The 19,567-nt window shown below is 49.0% G+C and overlaps 9 protein-coding genes across 9 annotated transcripts; 4 read left to right on the plus strand and 5 right to left on the minus strand.

Moving 5' to 3' along the window:
• Positions 1-1,588: 1,588 nt before the first annotated feature.
• P174DRAFT_346462 (uncharacterized protein) lies at positions 1,589-1,948 on the plus strand (the record flags this gene model as incomplete). The annotated part of the gene is made up of 1 exon (XM_024821718.1): positions 1,589-1,948. A coding segment is annotated over one exon (360 nt), but the record flags the coding sequence as incomplete, so codon positions are not given.
• Positions 1,589-3,906, plus strand: P174DRAFT_471363 (uncharacterized protein). Its single transcript, XM_024830601.1, has 3 exons — positions 1,589-2,540; positions 2,595-2,680; positions 2,729-3,906. Exons 1-3 carry the CDS (start codon positions 2,034-2,036, stop codon positions 3,618-3,620), a joined length of 1,485 nt encoding a protein of 494 aa, XP_024677534.1. The 5' UTR covers positions 1,589-2,033; the 3' UTR covers positions 3,621-3,906.
• A 12-nt stretch (positions 3,907-3,918) lies between these two features.
• P174DRAFT_425493 (FAD-dependent oxidoreductase) lies at positions 3,919-5,720 on the minus strand (the record flags this gene model as incomplete). The annotated part of the gene is made up of 2 exons (XM_024825290.1): positions 3,919-4,905; positions 4,953-5,720. 2 exons carry the CDS (start codon positions 5,718-5,720, stop codon positions 3,919-3,921), a joined length of 1,755 nt encoding a protein of 584 aa, XP_024677535.1.
• Positions 5,721-6,938: 1,218 nt separating this feature from the next.
• P174DRAFT_464710 (putative short chain dehydrogenase) lies at positions 6,939-7,762 on the minus strand (the record flags this gene model as incomplete). The annotated part of the gene is made up of 2 exons (XM_024830438.1): positions 6,939-7,118; positions 7,163-7,762. 2 exons carry the CDS (start codon positions 7,760-7,762, stop codon positions 6,939-6,941), a joined length of 780 nt encoding a protein of 259 aa, XP_024677536.1.
• P174DRAFT_60674 (uncharacterized protein) lies at positions 7,763-8,378 on the minus strand. The gene has a single exon (XM_024832401.1). It carries the CDS (start codon positions 8,331-8,333, stop codon positions 8,007-8,009), a length of 327 nt encoding a protein of 108 aa, XP_024677537.1. The 5' UTR covers positions 8,334-8,378; the 3' UTR covers positions 7,763-8,006.
• Position 8,379: 1 nt separating this feature from the next.
• P174DRAFT_379524 (uncharacterized protein) lies at positions 8,380-8,683 on the minus strand (the record flags this gene model as incomplete). Its single annotated transcript, XM_024822921.1, has 2 exons — positions 8,380-8,520; positions 8,579-8,683. The coding sequence occupies 2 exons, from the start codon at positions 8,681-8,683 to the stop codon at positions 8,380-8,382; spliced, it is 246 nt and encodes an 81-aa protein (XP_024677538.1).
• A 337-nt stretch (positions 8,684-9,020) lies between these two features.
• Positions 9,021-14,689, minus strand: P174DRAFT_425495 (uncharacterized protein; the record flags this gene model as incomplete). The annotated part of the gene is made up of 8 exons (XM_024825291.1): positions 9,021-9,173; positions 9,238-10,242; positions 10,294-11,337; positions 11,613-12,059; positions 12,111-12,849; positions 12,934-13,273; positions 13,343-13,789; positions 14,317-14,689. 8 exons carry the CDS (start codon positions 14,687-14,689, stop codon positions 9,021-9,023), a joined length of 4,548 nt encoding a protein of 1,515 aa, XP_024677539.1.
• A 1,160-nt stretch (positions 14,690-15,849) lies between these two features.
• P174DRAFT_464677 (uncharacterized protein) lies at positions 15,850-16,975 on the plus strand (the record flags this gene model as incomplete). The annotated part of the gene is made up of 7 exons (XM_024830430.1): positions 15,850-16,183; positions 16,239-16,270; positions 16,295-16,306; positions 16,382-16,409; positions 16,497-16,746; positions 16,804-16,929; positions 16,951-16,975. The coding sequence occupies 7 exons, from the start codon at positions 15,850-15,852 to the stop codon at positions 16,973-16,975; spliced, it is 807 nt and encodes a 268-aa protein (XP_024677540.1).
• A 506-nt stretch (positions 16,976-17,481) lies between these two features.
• P174DRAFT_464678 (putative dimethylallyl tryptophan synthase) lies at positions 17,482-19,472 on the plus strand (the record flags this gene model as incomplete). Its single annotated transcript, XM_024830431.1, has 3 exons — positions 17,482-17,599; positions 18,143-19,280; positions 19,346-19,472. The coding sequence occupies 3 exons, from the start codon at positions 17,482-17,484 to the stop codon at positions 19,470-19,472; spliced, it is 1,383 nt and encodes a 460-aa protein (XP_024677541.1).
• Between the last annotated feature and the right edge of the window lie 95 nt (positions 19,473-19,567).

A 19,567-nucleotide genomic window follows, 5' to 3' on the forward strand; every position in this document is an offset into this window, starting at 1 on the left:
CGCTCATAGTGATTGGTATCTCTGCTGGATAATGATACTTACTCATTTCATTTGATGAATTCAATCACGGATGTAAGGCATCACCAATCAACTGTAGATAGAGTTGGGTAGGGCGCATTAACTAGAGGGGTCCATGCAGCCTGTGACCGCAATAGCCCGAGGAAAAGTAATAATAAAAATAATGGATGGGAACTCACTCAGTCGCGGGATTGGTGAGCAGCCAAGGCGCCATTCATGCTTTCGCTGGATCAAATCTCAGATTCCCAACAGGTTGTCTAATATAGACATTTTCTATTGGTTTGCAATTTTGACCCACTGTAGGTTTGGAGAGCAAAGCTGACCCCTGTTTAGGCACTCCTCAGGCAGCCTCGTCACTTTAAACAATTTTGGTTAGCTCCCTTGAATAACCCCTCTTCAGCGTGACACTTCAAGCTCATGAACTCCTGCACCACATCCATAAGTGCACAGAAATGCAGAGTACCTGCTCCACCGTTTGTCTTTCCAATAGCATTTTCTAAAGTCCTTCTTTTCTCCCAATTCTGAGCCAGCCATGACTGAGGCATCAGATCTAAGAAGCCAGGCTTATGCTGAACAGCCTTCCATCCCTATGAGACTGCACAGAAGGCAGAGCCCTCTTCTAGCCCTGTCAATCTGAAAAACTCATTACCTTGCCAATATCCAAGGTTTGTCGGGTTCCCTCCGCCCTGTTATTGCGTGGAGGACCGTGCATTGCTAAAACAAGCGGCAAACAGCAGCCTCACGACAACCAATAAGGTTGGCGTGTCGCTCGCCAAACCTGGCACCATGGGAGTAGCCAGATCAAATCAGATGCACAAGTACTACCTCAGAGCGAACGACTTTCCCGGTGTTCAGCTCCCTGACAGCTTCGAAAACTATGGAGACTTTCCCGCAATTACTATTGAGCTGGGAGGGAACAAAAGAGGCTTACCTTGCGACGATGTCACTTATTGCAACCTTTGTAGATCATTTAACACAATTTCCATCTATCCATCCGGCCCACGGACCGAACGGATCCATGTGGCCCATTTCTTTAATGGTGATGGCACTAACTGCGCTACATCGATTTCCAGGACTTCTTTATTCCTTATGGTGACATGTCCGGCAGGCTCACTGTCCAATATTGGAAGGACCGTGGTGGTTACTCACTGCAATACTATCTCAATGGCACCGTTCGAGGTAACGGCTACTTCTTCATACCGTGTTAGATGCCCTACACGCTGTAGTAGCTAGTTCTAATAAAAATATATTGTTTTTGTCGATTTGGATAGCTTCGAATGTTTGAATGCGTTAAAATCAGATGGGGGTTCTGGCTGGCCCGGTTGTCCGGCTCGTCGTAGTGTGGGGATGACATTCTAAGGTAGATACTGACAGATGCAGGGTTCAGAACGACCAATCAGTAGATTACAACTCAGCCTCGTCAGCATGCGAGTTAAGAGGGCGGCTATGTACAAACTTGCAACTCTTCCAGATTGCCATTTCTATTTCCTGACAATATGTGTCGTTGACATTCATGTCCCATATTATCCTCCTCTTGATACCACGACAGGGCTTGTTTAAGATAAAATTCATGGCCGAGACTCTTGGGGCTGCAGCATCGATTGTAGGGATTGCATCGCTTGCGGGGCAGATCTGCAGCGGGGTTCAGCAACTCTACGCCTTTGTAGACTCGATCAAGCATGCTCCGTCCGATATTCAGAACATCAAAAATGACATTTTCCTTATCGAGAGGGTCGTACGCCGCATGGCTGAAGACTGTTCCGACCTTCCAGAGCATCTTGACATTGATATTCTCAAGTCCTCCTTTGAGCTGTGCCTGTCTCGCGTTAACCGACTGTTGACAATCATCCAATCACTTGATACCTCGAGTCAGAAGAATCGAACCATCAAATTGGTTAAGGCGACTGTGAAGAAGACAAGGGTTGCCGAGTTTGCGAAAGAACTGGACAGTGCAAAGATGACTTTGATGCTAGTGTATCAACATCATATCCAGTCAGTTGAGGCCACCCAAATGTATGCCTGTTGGTCTTACTGATATTGCTTCGAATAGGAACATAGGCCCTCTAGGTATTAGCCAATCGTCCTGCCGTTCTACAGCCAATGCGGGACGGAGGGAGCAAGAAAAGTTCAGCACACAGATGGTGAATTTTGGTCGATCGTACAGCAACACGTCGGAAGTAATATACACACTGTGTCTCGGCCGCCTCACCGTCAAATCTGAAACCGTCACACTAAGACAAGGAATTGGTAAATCAGATACAGCGCAAACAGAGTACCGATCAGAGAAAAAGACATTCACTCTGAGATCAACAGGATGGTGGTCATCTCGCATCATCGAGCTGCAGGCTATTCGACAAGCGAGTCAGTGGACTTTCAACCTACGACCATGGCATGTAGTCAGTCCTAACTCTATGCTATTTGATTTTTGCATGGATGGCGATTTGCGCAATGTCCAACGACTTTTTAGTAAACGCCTGGCCTCGCCTTTTGATATAACCTCCGACGGTGACACGGCATTGCATGTTTGTATTTCGCAGTCACGGCTGGCACCGGTTGGATGCTAACTATTCTGACAGTTTGCGGCCTTGTCAGGAAACCCAGATTTAGTTGCATTTCTTCTGTGCAATGGAGCAGATGCAAATGTGGAAAATGCGTCAGGAGAGTAAGCAGTGCATAGCCGTTGCCCCATCAATGACTAACGAGATATTAGGAACGCTCTTCATCTCGCAATGGTTAGTCCGCGAGAAGAAGAACATCTGGAACTGGCCCGATTGTTAGTAGAAAAAGGCCAAGTCGATCCAATGGGATCAGTCCGAGAATCTGGCGTCATACATTCATATGCTGGTCCGGTGGAGGCCTTCAGATACCTCATCCACCAAGATGAGTTTTTCGTCGATCTGGAAGAGCGAAACCGCGGTGGAAGGACGATTCTGCAGCATCAGATCTTTCATCGGCTTTATTATGGGGACTCGTTCGAGCGGATCCAGGTCCTTTTCGCTGCTGGTCGCCACCTTCCTGAAGGTTACATTGATGGAGACCCGACCTATGACGGCTATTCCGCACTCCACTGCGCTGCTCACGTCTGGGCTAATGCTAAATTGAGGGAAGATGAGCACACGGCTCAGCAAAGTGAGTTGGTTCTCCGGAGCCTCTTGAGTAGAGAAGAGGATATACATAGAATAAGCGGCCGAGGTTACACCGCTTTAACGACTATCGGCGAGATGATTCACTTTCGTAACAAGAGGCCGGAGCTGAATCACGAGGTTATAGCTGCATGGCTCAATCTGCTTTCGGATGCGGGACACGATGTGAAGGTCTATTGCTTGACGGAACGTACCCTGGAGAGGAAGAGACAGGAGACTTCAAGAGCGGCTGTTCCCAGATTTCTTGTCATCTTCGAAGAGATGAACGGAGTGGACGGAGTTGTTGATGGCCTGCAGATATCTATATCCTCCCTGGAGCAAGTGATTGAAGTGGAAGATGAGGATGAAGTACCCCGAAAATTGATAACACACGAGCATCGTCATCCCAAGTGGCTCACGGTCTTTGGGAAAGGCGTACAGGCGTCACCTTTCCAAACCGTTCAGTCTCTTTTGGTCTGAAAAGGAACGCGGTTTCGATCGTGATGTTCATGTTATTCATCTACTGCTTCTTCATCTCAAATAAGTTACGGCTTTAAAGGATATAAAATTATGCACGATCAACAACTGCTAGTCATATTGCGTGGAATCTATCCGTAACTAATGCATATATTCTCAGAAGCAGAAAAGGTAAAAGGGCAAGTAAGAATAAAAGGGTGACCAAAAGGGAACAAGCCAAGCACACATCCAATCCTAACAACTATGCCCGGTCCCTTTAAATACCACCGACCCTGACCACGGACAGGTCTATCAATAATATCTAATTCCTACGAACCCGGCAAAGTCCAGAATCATCCCAGTCCTCACTTCCCACTCCCTTGCGAGCAATGAAAAGACCAGCAGGATCCCATTTCTGCTTGATGCGATACAGACGCGGATAATTCCGTCCCCAAAATTCAGTCTGGAAATCTGGCTCATACGCATTTGCTTCGTTCATATAGGATCCCATCTTCCTTCCCTCGACAGCCTTGAGAATCGGCATCTCAACATTAGTAAGACGACGAATGATAGCATCCCGTTGAGCGAGAGTGGCATGCGGCGGCCAGGCGCGAGCAAAATCGATATGGGTGGCAGCTTTTCTCCAGGCTGGATTCAAAGCGCTGTCGATAGTCCGTCCGTTCTTGGCGACGAGGCCTCCTGCGACGATGTGGCCGGTGATACCTTGTCCGGGGTCGAAGTTGATGTTCTTCAGGGCGGAGGTGAGTTTCTTTGGGCCGTCAGGCGAAACAAGCAGATCGCGGGAGAATAATCTTGAGCCTAGGATAGTGTTGTGACCAGTTGGGTCTTCACCTCCGGGAAGGAGGAGGTCCGAGAGGAGAGTATGGACGTTGGGGAAGGCCAGGGACTCGTATTGCGTGAAGACACCAGACGTTGCATTCAGCTTTGATCTGAACGGCGCATAGAGACGATCCATCATTGCAGTGCTGGTTTGATTCGCAGCCATGAGTATGATTGACAATGACGAGACATTCGTTGTCTTGTCCACTGGCATGTTGGGAGTCATCCAATAGTACCCCCCAGCGCGGTCATTCATGGCTGGTAAAGCGGCATGGAAATCCGTCATTGCCTGCCAGAAATTGCTATCACCGGCCACGGTACTGACATTGAGATTGCCAAAGACAACTGGGACCTCATCGAAGGTGCGCAGGGTAACTGTCACAACTACACCAAAGGTGCCACCCCCTCCGCCGCGTAGCGCCCAGAAGAGGTCAGTGTTCTGATAGCTGTTCGCGATAACAAGGTGGCCCTGTGATAATATTAGCTCGTTTCCTCATCGTCGGGTTGTTCACGTACATCAGCAGTCACGACAGTGTATTCGAGTACATTATCAGTCGACATGCACTTCCAGGGCCCCAAGAACGAATGCCCTCCTCCCTGGATATAACCCCCGGCAGCACCAACGGTATGCGAAACGCCAGCAACCACTGTCTTGCCTTTCTTCCCGGCTGCAGGATACAGCTCCTGTAAGCTGACACCAGCCCCAATGGTGATGGCAGAACCCTCTGACATGTTTCTCGGAGCACCAGCTGGTTTGAAATTGTCACTGAACCGAATATCCTTCATCCTGTTGGTAAGGATCTGGAGTGACTCCGGTGCCGTCGAGCGACCAAGAAAGTCATGGCCAGAGTTCTTGATCGCAAGGCGAAGATTATGTCTCTTGGCGAACCGAACAGCTTCTTGAATATGAGACGCGCGCTCGGCCACAACAGAGTATAAAGAAACCCTCCCCTGACCGCAAGGCCCCTGAGGATCTATAATAGAGCAGGTCTGGTTATGCTCCAACCACGAGTCCCAGTTTTCCCACTGGACTGCGCCGGGCTGCGCGGCTCGCCATGTGGAATTATACCATTGCTTGGTGACAAAATCGCAGGCCTCGGGATCTCCTTCATGGCAGGGGGCGGCCACCGGTCGAACGGCGAGGAGATTACCATTAACAGAGCTGTTAAGGGTATTCCACTCTTGTGGAGAAGGCCAACAGGGTTCGTGGGGTCTGCAACGACATGAGGAATTGGAACTGGCAAGAGCCAGTGCGGCGAAAGTGAGACTCAATAATGCTTTCATGGCAGCTGCTATCTTGTAGATATGCTTCGGCTATGTTAGGAATGATCGGAAAAGTTGACAGCCATGACGGCCAGCTCGCTTCATATATATACTGCTGATAGAGTTGTCATCTATGTAGCGAGTACGACAGTCAATGGATCCTAAACATGCGCACGGCTTGGATCTCGTACTCGCTAACGTTCAGGATGTCGATTAGGAAATAAAAGACCAAACACAGTGGTCTGTCTGATCAATCATCCAGCTGGGAGGAGTAATAAGCAGGATGATTGGCGTCACCGTCTGTTCGCTCGTATTCGACTGCGCTGTCGCAGAGGGTTTGGTGGATAAGGCTGGCATAGTGGGTCATACATTAAAATGACTCCATTTGGATAAGATTATCCATAGCTTTTGCCTTGAACCATAGGATCTCAGCCACAGCCGCAGAGCCTGGGGTCTTGGCTAAGCAAGTAAGCTGCACGATTCGCTCTCAGACTTAATTTGCACTGCCCTGTAGTTTTCAAGCGAACACGACATTTTTCTATAGTTGGCATAGTACAGTCATTGAAGCCACGGAAATGATTGCAGATCCCCGGGCTGGGTAAAAAGACTTCCAAGGGGACGCAGCTCAGAGAATTGAGCATCCCGCCCGAGAACAGTTTCCCTGGCAGTCTACATAAGTTTTCACTATTGGCTTAATCCGAAGGGCACTAAACACCATTACAAGGTCAGAATGACAGCTGGCCATTGGGCAGCACACCATGGGATAACTTGATACTTCCGAGATCAACGCATATCACTCAGACTCTATCCTAAAAAACAAATCGAAAGGTACGAGGACGGAATGCGTGGTCTGTCTCATGACCAATCACGGTGGTCCCAGAAGGGTGTTGGACTCGACGTGTGGAGCACACAACAGTCGAGTAACTGTCCAGCCAGAGGTGTATATACTGGACCTGAACTATCGGAACACGATGAATAGTGATAGCAGCATCCGTGTTTCCATGGCATCGTCGCCTTAGACCAGAATGGGACAGGAAATGCCTACAGTCCAATATAGCTGCGCTCTATTCTCTGAATCCATTTCCTTTTTTCTCGTTGAACTGAGTGTGACAATATCGCTAAGAACCAAACCCTGATTGAACAACAAACTCTATTGCAATGGTTGCTAGCAAAGAGCAGAACTTGGTGAATTCTGGTCAATGAGCTCTTGTGCGATTGAGAGATGTCAATCAGCTGGCGTTAAGCACGAAGTTTCAGACCAGTCACCTCCTCACAAGCCTTGACCACCTTCTCCTGTAAGTTGATTTCCTCTGAAATTGGCAACGGACGTCCAAGTTTTCTCTTCGGTTCAAAGTACTTTCCGGTCAGGCTTTGGTTGTAACCCCCCTCTGCCAACATCACATACGTTTCCACCCCGTCCTCCAGTTTATCGGTTGCCCCTTGGCCCCGAGCTTGGTGGCTACCCAGCCTGGGTGTACGCTGACCACGGAGGTATCTTTAAACCTTCTTGCTACAGCATTTGCAAGCAAGAGAACATGCAACTTCGAGTCACAGTACGCCGGGAAATCCCGGAATCTTGCTTCGCCGCGCTTGAGCCAGAAGATGTCCTCCAGACTAGTGTCACCTTGGCGGTGCAACTGCGAAGAGATGTATACGAGTCGCTTGGGACGACGCAACAAGCAGGTCAGAATATATGGTGCAACAACATTGACAAACACCATGCTGGGGATACCGGTGTCCGAGGTCTTCCGGAACGGCCCGGATAGCATGCCGGCGTTGAGGATGACGGCATCAAATTGGCCGATCGCGTTGGCTTCTTCGGCGAGCCTGCGGTTTTCAGCCACATTGGATAAATCAGCGGTCAGTACACCAGCAGCACCAGGACAGGCGGCTTTCGCATCAGCTGCGCGTTTCTCGTTGCGCGCGTGCAGGTAGACGGTGTGGCCGCGTTTTACTAGTTGGCGTGCGGCCTCGAGACCCAGGCCGTCAGCGGAGCCGGTGATGAGCACACGGACCATGTTTGGTAAGTGTCGCGTAGAGAAGGTCAAGGAGTGGATAGGCATTCGAGGTTAGATGATCTTTGAAAGATGGCAGTGGAGGAATGAGGAGGTCAGTAACCAGAAGATCATCAGCTTCTCTTATATAGAGCTCGCTTTTACTCTTCTGACCTAAGGTTCCGCATTTACCGACGTAAGGTCCGTCATCGAAAGCCTAAGTAATAGCCTTCGGAGATCGACACTTCCAGCTGACAAATAGAGTTGAACGGACTTTGATGCTGTTAAGTCCGACTGTCCGACGGTGGAGTTTCTATGTCTGTTTGCTGGAACCGTGTTCTACTCTAGATAGTACATAATCATTGCAGACCGACCGGAGGCTTTCTAGATTGAAGTCGGACTCTCGCCCCTGGGCTCCAGCAATGTAGGCATCTGGGGATTCGTGGGAATGTGAGATCCTGCGCCACGGAATGGATGAAGATCCTATCCTCTCCCCAATTTCTTGGGTACTGAAATAGCAGAGGATTAGGACTTTAAGAAGAAGGATGTAGTTCGTGCGATGTTCTTCTCGGTCCACGGGAGCTGTGCAAATGAAATAGTGGAGATGCTGCTGGTCTAGCAAAATCGCAGGACATCTCATCCACCGCCGCTGGGATTGCGCTCGCAGAATATAATTCTAGACTACATCAGTCCTTTCCCTTGAAATCAGAAGTAAAAGATTCAATACTGACATCGCGAAAGCTTTGGTCCGCAGAGGCCCATCGTTCCATAAGAGCTCGTCGTGCATGCAGTTCTTGCTCTAGGTCAGGGGCGGGCGCCCATGATTCCTACATAAAGCATTAAATGAGAACTAAGGTATCAAACTCAAGTGGATGTGTTCCGTACTTTGAAGAATAGAAGCCAACCCCTTGCTTCCACCAGCAGGTCACTCCGTGTCGTGGTCTCACCCGCGTTGAGATCAAGACGAACTATTGCCGAATCCCAGGCCATTATAAGGGAGATCGACTATCCAAGGGCTGATTTGGGTGTCGAGTCCGCTTGATAAAGGAAAAATTGGCGATCTAATTCTTTTTTATCCTTTTCCCTTGAGGGGTGTACGGGAGTGGGTAATCCTGACTGCGGATCTTGTTACTAGGGCAATTAAGTCCAGTCCACACATTAGAGAAACAGCAAGCAGTACGCCAAAATATACATCCTGCATTCCCTATAGACCCCGTGCCTGAGTGTATCTGACGATGAATCGCAGGCAATACTTTAATAAAAGCAAGGCTAATCACAGGGTTGGCCTGAATACAAGCCGTCGAATCCCATCTTAAAGAATATAAAGTTAAGATGTAGAGGTGTTATGCAATATATGTGAGACGTATTCTTCGAATCTCCTAACCACTTCAGCAGCTTGTTGGTCGGACATGATGGAAGAGAAATACGTAAGCCTTGCTTCCAAAGTTGACTGCTTGTCAATCACAGAGAGAAGAATATACTAAATGAGAAGTCAGTGAGCCTGTTCGATAACATGAATAAGTGCATTGTAGCTGTATCCCTACCTCTGTTGGCTCACGGGTGTCTATCTCCGTAAAACAGATGCCGTCCACCTGTAAGCTCGACAATTGTTGTTCGAGAGAGATGCACGTGTTAAACAACCTCTGACCAACAAAATTTGACTGGCGCAGAATATCATTGAGGCAATAGTGCTGGTACGACAGACGGTTTGCGATCTCGACTTGGTTTCCTCCAAGAACGCGCAGCAGATGGTCCGGACAACTCAAATTCAGCTGACAAGGAAGAACATTGAAAAAGGGCCCAATTGTCTCATGCACCCCCTGCAAAGGAAGATCTCTGCCGGAAACAAGTGTCCCAAAGCAGACGATATTCTGGTGCGTGTAGGACTGCAGGGTGAGTCCCCATGCTACTTGCAAAACATTACTTAGGACAAAACCACTTGTAACACAGTACTGTCGAAGGTCGACAGCATCTCTAATCTCAATCCTGGTAACACTCAGTGTGTCCTGCCCCGGACCTTCACTCTTGAGGGATGGAAAAATGCATGGCTCTGCTGCTGCCATCTGTTTCTTCCAGTAGTCCGCGTGGCCCTCGTCTTCAGATGTGTAGTCGAAATATTCCACCACGGAACGGTAGGGTGGGCCGGGCGCGGAAGACAGCGTTGCAGTATATGCCTGGGCAAGGTCTTGCAGAATAATCAATAGCGATGTCGCATCCAGAAAGGCTTGATTACCCTCAAGCTTACAGTAGACGCGATTTTGTTGTGTCTGATAAATGGCGAACTTAAATGGTGGGCAACCAGTCCCAGTCATCAAGTTTGGCCGATGCATCGTATCATCGCTTACCCCCGAGAATACAGTATCTTCACTAGGCGAGCCATGGAGCACAATGTGTATCTTCTTCCATGACTTCCCGGGCAAAGGGTTATCAATGAGGATTGTCCGAAGTGCAGAGTGACGATGCACTAGACTGAGCCAGGCATCACGCAGGCGAAAAGGGCACACGGCACTGTCGCGGCCAGTTGCCGTTACTTCCCAGATGGTGTAAGACTGATAAGTCATAGGCTCTCGTAATTAGGTCAAGAGTAGCCCCTCATGGACTGTCGTGCAGGGATATGCATCCTCGACAGCGTCCATGCTGGCTATACCGAGCTTAGTTTTGACGTCAGCTTCGAACCTAGCCCTCTCGGACTCGCCGGCCATGCATAGTAAAGAGAATAGACTGCTCATATTCCAGTCTGCGGCATGGTCTGGTGGAGGCTTAATCCTGGCGAGGGGTTGTAACTTGCTTGCAATTCGACTCATCATTCTCTGTTGAAAGATATCGCGAACAGTGAGAGAGAAACCCTCTTTCCTGCACAGCATAACCATCTGCATCGCTGTACTGGAATCGCCTCCGAAGACGAAAAAGTCGTCCTCACTGTCCACGTCCTCTACTTTCAACCCAAGGACGTGAGCTACGATGTTCTGGGCTGTTGATAAATGAATTGGCCTCGAGAACGCTGCTTCACTCTTAGTCGGAAACATGGAATCTTGCTGGATCTTTCTGCATAGATTGGATGCGGCCGCGCGCAAGCCTTCCCTGTCTGGTCGACCGGCAGAATCCTTGGGCAAGGATTTAATGATACTACCGACTGGCCGTTCCAGATTGTCGTTAATTTTACTGAATAGACCCGCGAACTGCTGCAGCATTGCTTGTGCCTCATCTGGCGAGGTCACAGCGGAATCGATCACGGCAGTAACATCAACCCAGCAATTATCCGCAAGTTCGCAAATGAGAGTCAGAGGATGAGTGCTAAATTTCAGTTGTTCGTCATCATTTTCCAAGGGTTCCCCGAATAGCCCATCGGAAACACCTCCTCGAACTGGCGGTTGGATAACCAGCAAGCTTTTGAAGTCGCACGCCAATGCTGCGCCTGCGCTAAAAGACTTTATCCAGCGCAGTCCAGTGTGCTCGAACGGAATCAATCTGGTTGCATGCTCCTGCATCCTGACCAGTGTTTCCTGAACGCTGACATCGGGTTGAAGAACAGTTCGAAGCGGTATTGTAGCGATGGTAGGTGCAGCGAGCTCGTGGATCCCGGACACAGGAGCACTACGTCCGTTGACAGTCACCCCAAAGACGACATCGTTGGATTGAGTATACTGCGAAATAAGCAGTGCATAGGCCAGGCGTATCACTGTAGATAGAGTATAGCTGCCTCGCAGCGAATTAGATACTTTGAAGCGAGAGTGCAACCTTCGCACAGATGTACTGCTATGGCCAAGTGCGGGTGCTGCTGGAAACTTGGACGCCCTAGATCAAGAAACTCGTGCTTCCAGAACTCCCTGGACTTCGCCCGATGTAAAGACGATGTATACTTTATAAAGGGCGCGAATGACTGCCAGCTGACACTTAGCCCTCAATATGCAGCTCCGACCTCCTCGAGGATAATTCTATATGACCACTTATCGAATACAGCGTGATGCATAGTGAGGACGAATATCAGTTGCACCGTTTCATCTGGCTCACTATCCATGCAAAGTTGGATAAGGGGGTCCCCCAACAACATGAAAGTTTGGACAACTTCATGGACATGTTTGACAAAATGCCATGGTATCTTCTCTTCACTGCGGACGATGACTTGGAGCGCTTGAGCTGTATCAAGCTGAACAATCCTGGTTCGTAATATCAGACGTGCAGCAATGACCTTCCCCCACGCATCCTTGAACCGCGCGATATCTAGTGCCATAGGAAGCCGGAAATGGATCTGCGCTTGCAAGGAGCCTGGATTTCTCATCGTAAAACCCATCATGGCTTCCTGCAAAGGCGTACATGGGTACATATCCTCAATCTGACTTAGAGCGATGATACATTGCTTCGCTGCCTGTTAGATCAAAGTCTCCTTCTCCTTGTTCAGTAGGGAAAAAGGCTGTACCGGACTAGTACTGCAAGCACAAATATTGTCTGTGACGGCCACTAGTTTCCGAATAGACCGAGATTGGAAAATGGAGGCCACCATCATATCCAATCCCCGCCTTCTGGCTTCTGCGACGAGGGAAATCGCGGTGATGGAGTCGGCCCCCAGCTGGAAAATGCTGTCATCTATCCCTATTTCAGCTTCAGGTAACTGGAGTACAGTTGCGAGAAGCTCTCTGATTGTCTTCTCAGCAGGCGTCAGTGGGGATTCCACAGCTGGACTCGGATCTGAAATATGGTACTTTCGAACCTGGGCATCTGATAGCTGGCCAAAGGCGCTTCGCAACAACCTTCTGTCTACTTTCCCTGTCCTTGATAGCGGTATTCCACTCCCGGGAATATATACCGTCGGTATCATGTACTCGGGAAGCCTGTTCCTGAGCCGCGCCTTGAGATGAAGAATGCGCCGACGGAATTCATCGTTCGGTTCGCAAAACAGAGAGCTTGGACAAGCATCTTCAGCAACCTGTCCTTTCGGCGCCATAAAAAGTACCAGGAAGGGCCTCTGATACGCCCACAACCCCAGTTCAACTATAAGATCGTCGTGGCCCAAGCAGGTTCGTGCATGATATTCGATTTCGCCCAGCTCCATCCTTTGTCCATGAATTTTGACCTGCGTGTCCTTCCTTCCGCAGTAGATAATGTCACCATCAACGTTGTATCTGACCAAATCGCCGGTCCTGTAGAATCTGTAGTGGCTACTAAGATCAAAAGTCGGCGCCCAGACAGGACTCGTAAAGAATGCGGCCTCAGTTTGTGCAGGTCGGTTGAGGTAGCCTCACCCAACAATGGGTCCTCCGATAACTAACTCCCCAACTGCGCCGATAGGGAGGAGACGGTGGTGATTATCCTTGTCAACGATCCAGCATGTGCCACCATAGGAACGACCAATATTGCCCGGCTCCTGGACATGTGGTTGGACTGTTGATACGATGGTACATTCCGCCGGACCATAGGCAGAGATCAGTCGGAGGTTCTGCCACCTGGAGATATCAATAGAGGAGGTTGGTTCCCCTCCCAAAACAAGTGTCCTGATTGATGGGACCTCTTTGGGGTGCAGAAGTCTGGCAACAGAAGGGGTAAGCTCGGCCCAATTGACCTGAAGTTCTCCGCAGGCTTCGGCTAGATTATTCATTCGTTATGCCTCAGATGGTATGCATGTGCAGCCTCCAAGTAGTAAGGGCGTCAGACACTCTTGAATGCTCACATCGAATGCAAAGGATGCATACTGTAGGACTCGAGAGGAACTGCTCAGATTGTGTATCTTGCTGGTAGCCATAGCGTTTGTGCAAAACGAGCCGTGCTCGATGACCACACCCTTCGGCTTTCCCGTGGATCCCGACGTGTATGATACGTAGGCTGCGTTTTTAGAGGTGACTGGAGCCCTCGGTGGCGGATAATAGACCCAATCCTTCAAATCCTCACCGACTGCAACAATGTTCATTGGGCGATCTATAATAGGTGCTTCCACGGACTGCATGACGACTTGCGCTTGAACATCCTCGCAGATATCCCGCAGGCGACCTGCAGGGTATGAAATGTCCAAGAGAACGAATGCTGCGCCTGCCTTGAGGACGCCAAGTATTGCAACAACCGCCCACTTGGACTTCTCAAGAAGGACGGGGACAATGGATTCTTCTTGAAGGTCATATTTACACAGTCACGTCGCCACCTTATCAGACAATTCATCCACCTCTGCGTATGTGAAACACCCATCCCAGGCACACACTGCCTGCAACGAAGGGCTTTTCGCACACTGAAAATGGAAAAGAGAGTGGATGCAATCGTTAGTGGCTTTTTCCAGAGCCTGGCTGTTCCAGCTCCATATTTGGTTTCAGTGGTCATCATGAAGCAGATTCAACTCCGCTATTAGCTGCGCGTGATTAAAATCTAAAGCGTCAAGCAGAGCACCTAGACCGGTAATGACATGCTAAGCCTGCCTTTGATCCAGGACCCAAACACAGTAGTAGAGATCTATCTGGGGTGAACTGCAGGTGGCGTCTGCTATGATCAGAATATCAACAATCTAACACATCCGTGGCCAGTCAGTATTCAACAAGTCATTTAGGAAAGAGCAACCGGCATCTTTCTTACCGTAGAAGTCAGAATGTCCATTGTCTCTGAAGCAGCTGGTCCTCTCCAAGACATCAATGTATTAAACTGACCATTGTGCCCAACTTCTGCCAACGGCCATTCGTGAAGCTTTTCAAGAGTGACCGCTCGAGAGATGGGCTGCTCTGGGTTTACAACTGCTGACCACTGCTCAACAATATCATTTCCCGCATCGCTGGACAGTATACCAAAGCTAACGGTCTTGGAATCAACGTAGTCAGCCAACAAAATGGGCCATGCAGTCTTCAGGAGATGCAAGAGTGAGGGATTGCCTCCTCTAGCTACTTCCATGAGGACCTTGCTATCATTCGGCCCCAGGGTAATGGAAGCTGTCTGTCTACCCTCGTTTCCCGGTGACCTTAATTTCGGAAATACCCCTGGACGTTCAAGGTCCTCCGATGTACTCGGGACTTGGGCGTTCGACATGTCAGATATGAGGCACAATATGCAGACTAGAAGATCCAGGTGCGCAAAACGAACAAGTCAACGACTTAGTGCAATATTCGATCATCGAATATTATAACATTAAGGGTTCTTAACAGTACCCATAGCTAACTGGCAGGCCCAGATACATACCCTTCCAGCCAAATAAATCCAAGGGAATCAACGGCTTCATGCAACGCAGTTGTAACATGAGTTTATAGGATTATAAGATCCATGGCATATCGCTTGTGATGCCGCAGCTTTCCATAATGTCCGTTGAATGCATACTGGTTCCTTAACCTCAAGGCCTGGCCCGCGGTAGTGGAATCTAGAACTTGAGATCGAAGTATCTGCCGAGTGGCTGGATCCGCGGCAGCCAAGAGGGTAAAAGGAGGTGACGTACGCAACTTTACCGATGTCTCACCTATGATCCTTCCTGAACTCGCATAGTTTGTGATAGGTGTCTGATAGCAGGAGGCTGAATCGATGGATAGCTTCATGGTCGGTGGGCTTTCAACGCGTTAACACCGAAGCTGTCCGTGCTGTCGAGGGCTCTCACAGACTGCTGTGGTTCACTTTGTGTCATGTCTTCGATTTTTGGGCCGACAGTGTAGCTCTGGAAGGGCGCAAGTACTATATGCACATGTCTTGTGGGACGTGTAGTCCTACGTCAGAAGTTTCCGTACAACCTATACCCGGACGTTTAACTGTATAACCTATCTGTAATATGACACCTTCAGCAAGATTCACTGTGCTATGTTAAGTAGAGATATACAAACTAGAGATATACAAGAGTATATGTCCTTATTTTAAACCTAACTGGATGAATCTGTTGGCGGTAGTCACTTGGCACACTTCCAATAAGACAAAGCCTCAAACCCATTAGATACGGCAACTTTTGATGCATGTAGAACTGTAGATTGAGTGCACTTCGCAAGCTGCTTGGGTAACCTCGCAGTTTTAACTTCATCTGCAGCTTTCGAGGCAATGTCCTGAACAAATCACAAGCTGGTTGGTGTCAGTCCCGTTCTACCCTTCCGTGCAGGACTTTTAAGACTCGGATATTTGGATGCAGACAGTAATAGGGCATAAGGGCGAATCTATCCTATGCCCAGATGGCCTTTTCATCCTCAGAGTACGCAGGCAAGCCCGAGATCAATCTAATGCAGAGAGACGATACGGAATCAACTTCTGAGTCGTTGCCTGCCTACGATACCCTCACAAAATGCTTTACGTTTTCTGGCATTGACCAGCATGAGTGGTGGACAAAGACGGCCCCTACGCTAGGCAAACTACTTCGCGATGCCAAATACGATCCGTGCCAGCAATTGCAATACTTATACCTGTTTGGTATGCACATTATTCCGATGCTGGGACCATTCCCCAACGCCAGGCCGGGTCTCTATCGGAGCATCCTTGGTGGCCTCGGATGTCTTGAGTTCAACCAGAACTTCACTCAACTGCTGAGAACAGTCCGGATTGCCTTTGAACCAACCAGTCCACGCCGCCAGTACCGGGGAGGATCCCTGCAACCGGCGCATGATCAATAAAGCATTGAGTCGCCTGAAATGCCTGAGTCCGCATGTGGATTTACAGCTGTACCATCAGTTAATAACTGAAGTCACTCTGACTGACGATGAAGAACGAATTCTTACAGACCGCAATGAACTGGCAACACAGCCATCTATGACTTAGTCTGTCCTCGCCCTTGACCTGAAAGGAGGTCATATTGCGGTCAAGCTATATTTGTACCCTGGACTTAAGTCTGCTGCGATGGGGACACTGATCTCGTAAATTGTATTTTGCTCAGTGCGAAAGGTCGACCATGATGGCGTCTTTGGGGACTTATTGTCCCTGATTGAACATTTCCTGCGCTCAGCACCTTCAAGTCTTAGTGTCTTTTATCTATCTTGTGACCTCAGTGCTCCTCGCAACACCCGGTTCAAAATATATATCACCGAGTTTCAGGTTGGGTCTGAGCAAATATCCTACATCTGGACACTTGGAGGGACACTTCAAGATCCGGAAATGCTAACTGGGCTGAGAATGCTTGGAGAGCTGTAGAAGGCACTAGAGATTCCTGAAGGGATGCTTCCCTAAGTAGAATAACTAATAAGGCTAGGAGATCCACCACATCTGCTCCCTCTCCTGTTTAATTTTGAGATCCTGCCACACAAGCCACTGCCCCAGGTCAAAATCTATGTTTCTCTCACAGGGATCAATGACATGACCATCACAGACATGTTAACCCAACTCTTCAGCAGATGGGGATGGGCTGAACACACCTAACACTCCTCCAAAGAATTGGCGTCATGTAGGCAAGTAGTTTACATGATTCAGGTCCTTACTGGCTGATCTTCTAACATGCCTCATAGACCCGGAATTCAACTTAATGAGAGCACTGATCTCCAGGCCTGGTTGTCCTTTTCCTACTCGGAGAGTCATGCTTATTCCGAATCCAATAAAGTCCTTTTCATGAAATATACGCATCCTCGCTCCGTAGGGCAGCATATTCATCCGTTGATGCCGCTGCCCGCGCCAATGTCGATTGGGAGCTTCTTGACTTGCTCAAAAATTGCTACTGTTACGAGACACGTTAATTCACATGGACTCTTCCAGTCGGGAAATTTAAGAAGAGGTAGCTGATGTGGCCCAGCTCCAGTCCACAGAGTCGGGTAAACGTTTTTAACTGTAAACCTACTTTAACTCCACCGCATCGTAGGTCCTGGAGAGGTAGTACAATGCTTAATGCAGAGTTGACAGCAACCTAAGCTCTATCTTCGGCTTCCCACACCATGGCGATTTACAAATGGGATGTCGTCAATGTTTTATCTAGACGTCCTGAGATGAACACATTCTGGATATGGACCGGTCACAGACTGATAAGAGTAAGCACCATCGACAGGTGGTACTGTAAGAGAAGATCTGCATGAGTTATACTTCTTTCCATTTCTTATGCTTAACAGGACCGTAATTCAAATATAACAACGTGTATCACATACTACATTCCTCTAAATGTGCCGAAAGTCTATATAACTGCTGCCCGCGGCAGCATACCCAGTGACATATCTCTTCTGTGTAACGAGCAGAATCGGAGCATTACGCAGCAAATAACTATCCGAGGGTCTATGTGTCACTGTGGGTGATGAGGTGGCAGATGGAGAAGCATTATGCTGGGTTCTTGCACGTTGGTTCTGCTTTAGATGGCATTCTGAAACATTGCTGGATCATTATCCGTCGTTCCGAGTACGTCTACAGATTCGACCAATATCTGGTAAATTTACTGTCAGTAGTAAGAGTTATATTATGGCCAGTCTATATTCTTTTCCTGGGCCTACAAGTCCCTGAAAGGCCTCCCTCTCTCTGAAATTTCCCTGATCTTCCATAGCATATTACCCAAGTTGCCCTTCCATCATGCCCCCGTTCAAACCAAAAATCAAGCCCCAGTCGCAGTAGGGAGCCCTGCTCAAGGGCCCAATCCTCCAGCGGATACGCCCTGGCGCGTACTCGGCCAAGCACTTTGGTTTCATAACCGCGACCAGGAACTTTGGTGGCAGCACACGGCGCCCTTCTTCAACAATCTCTTAACACAGTGTGACTATCAAATCCATGAGCAATATCGCTACCTCTGCTTCTACCACGAACACATTCTTCCAGTCTTAGGGCCATTTATTCGGCCTGGAATCGAGCCAGACCATCTGAGTTGTTTCACTCCAGAAGGCTACCCCTTTGAGCTGAGCGTGAATTTCCAGGCAGACCGATGCGTCCTTCGACTAGGCTGCGGACCCGTGGGTGCTTTTGCTGGCACTGAACACGATCCCCTGAATAAGTATATGGCGCGGGAGCTCCTGGGGAGGCTAGCTCAGCTCGACACCAGTATCGACCTGGGGTGGTTTGATTACTTTGATTCTCAGCTGAGCCTCGGAACCAAAGAGGCCAGAGCTGCGTCAGAGCAACTCATTCGTCATCTACAGCAGATTAACGAGGTTGCATTTGACCTGAAGGACGGTCGAGTGGTTCCCAAGGCGTACTTCTTCGTCCAGCCCAAGTCGATTGTGACCGGTATCCCCAGCAGCGTCGTCGCCTTCGAAGCAATAGAGGGTTTAAATGCGGATTTTGGAACCAGCCTGTCTTTTCTCAAAGAGTATCTCTCGCCATCTCTTGACGGCCGGGACACTGACTCTCCTGCCTTGGAAGTGTTTTTAATCGGCTTTGACTGTGTAGCTCCTGGAAAGTCACGTCTCAAGCTATACGTCTGCAATACACACCTATGCCTCGACCACCTTGGGGCCTTCTGGACGCTAGGAGGCCGCATGAGCGATCCCATCACAATGAAAGGTCTAGCCATTGCAGAGAAACTGTGGAGCCTGCTTGGCTTTAGTGACACTCTGTATGACGAGATGGACGTGTACAAATTGCCACTAACATTTAACTACGAGTTGAAGTCGGGAGGATCAGCACCAAAGCCACAGTTGTACTTGCCCGTACAAGGCAAAAGCGATGATCTCGTTGCTGACGCCTTGACGGACTTCTTTAAATATCTGGACTGGGAGGGATATGCCTGTCGCTATAAACGAGAATTGGTCTCAAACTTGTGAGCCCCCTTAGTAGTTCTTTTTAAGTGCTTCCCCACCCGAATAATGGATTGACGCGATATAGTCCCTGCCGAGATCTAAAAGAATCAGTGACGGCTCAGCGATGGGTGGCATTTTCGTTTACTGAGCCTGCCGGAGTGTATTTGACTGTATACTTTCATGCAGTCGGTGGAGATGTAGGTCGCTTCTGAAGGGCGTTGACTTGACGCAACAGACATCATACATTAGCTTGCTTTTCTTGTTCCCCAGTTCCCCCCGTCAAAAAGGGCTTGTCCAGTAACACTTT

Source organism: Aspergillus novofumigatus (assembly GCF_002847465.1).
Source record: "Aspergillus novofumigatus IBT 16806 chromosome Unknown P174scaffold_11, whole genome shotgun sequence".
Taxonomy (NCBI): Eukaryota; Fungi; Ascomycota; class Eurotiomycetes; order Eurotiales; family Aspergillaceae; genus Aspergillus; species Aspergillus novofumigatus.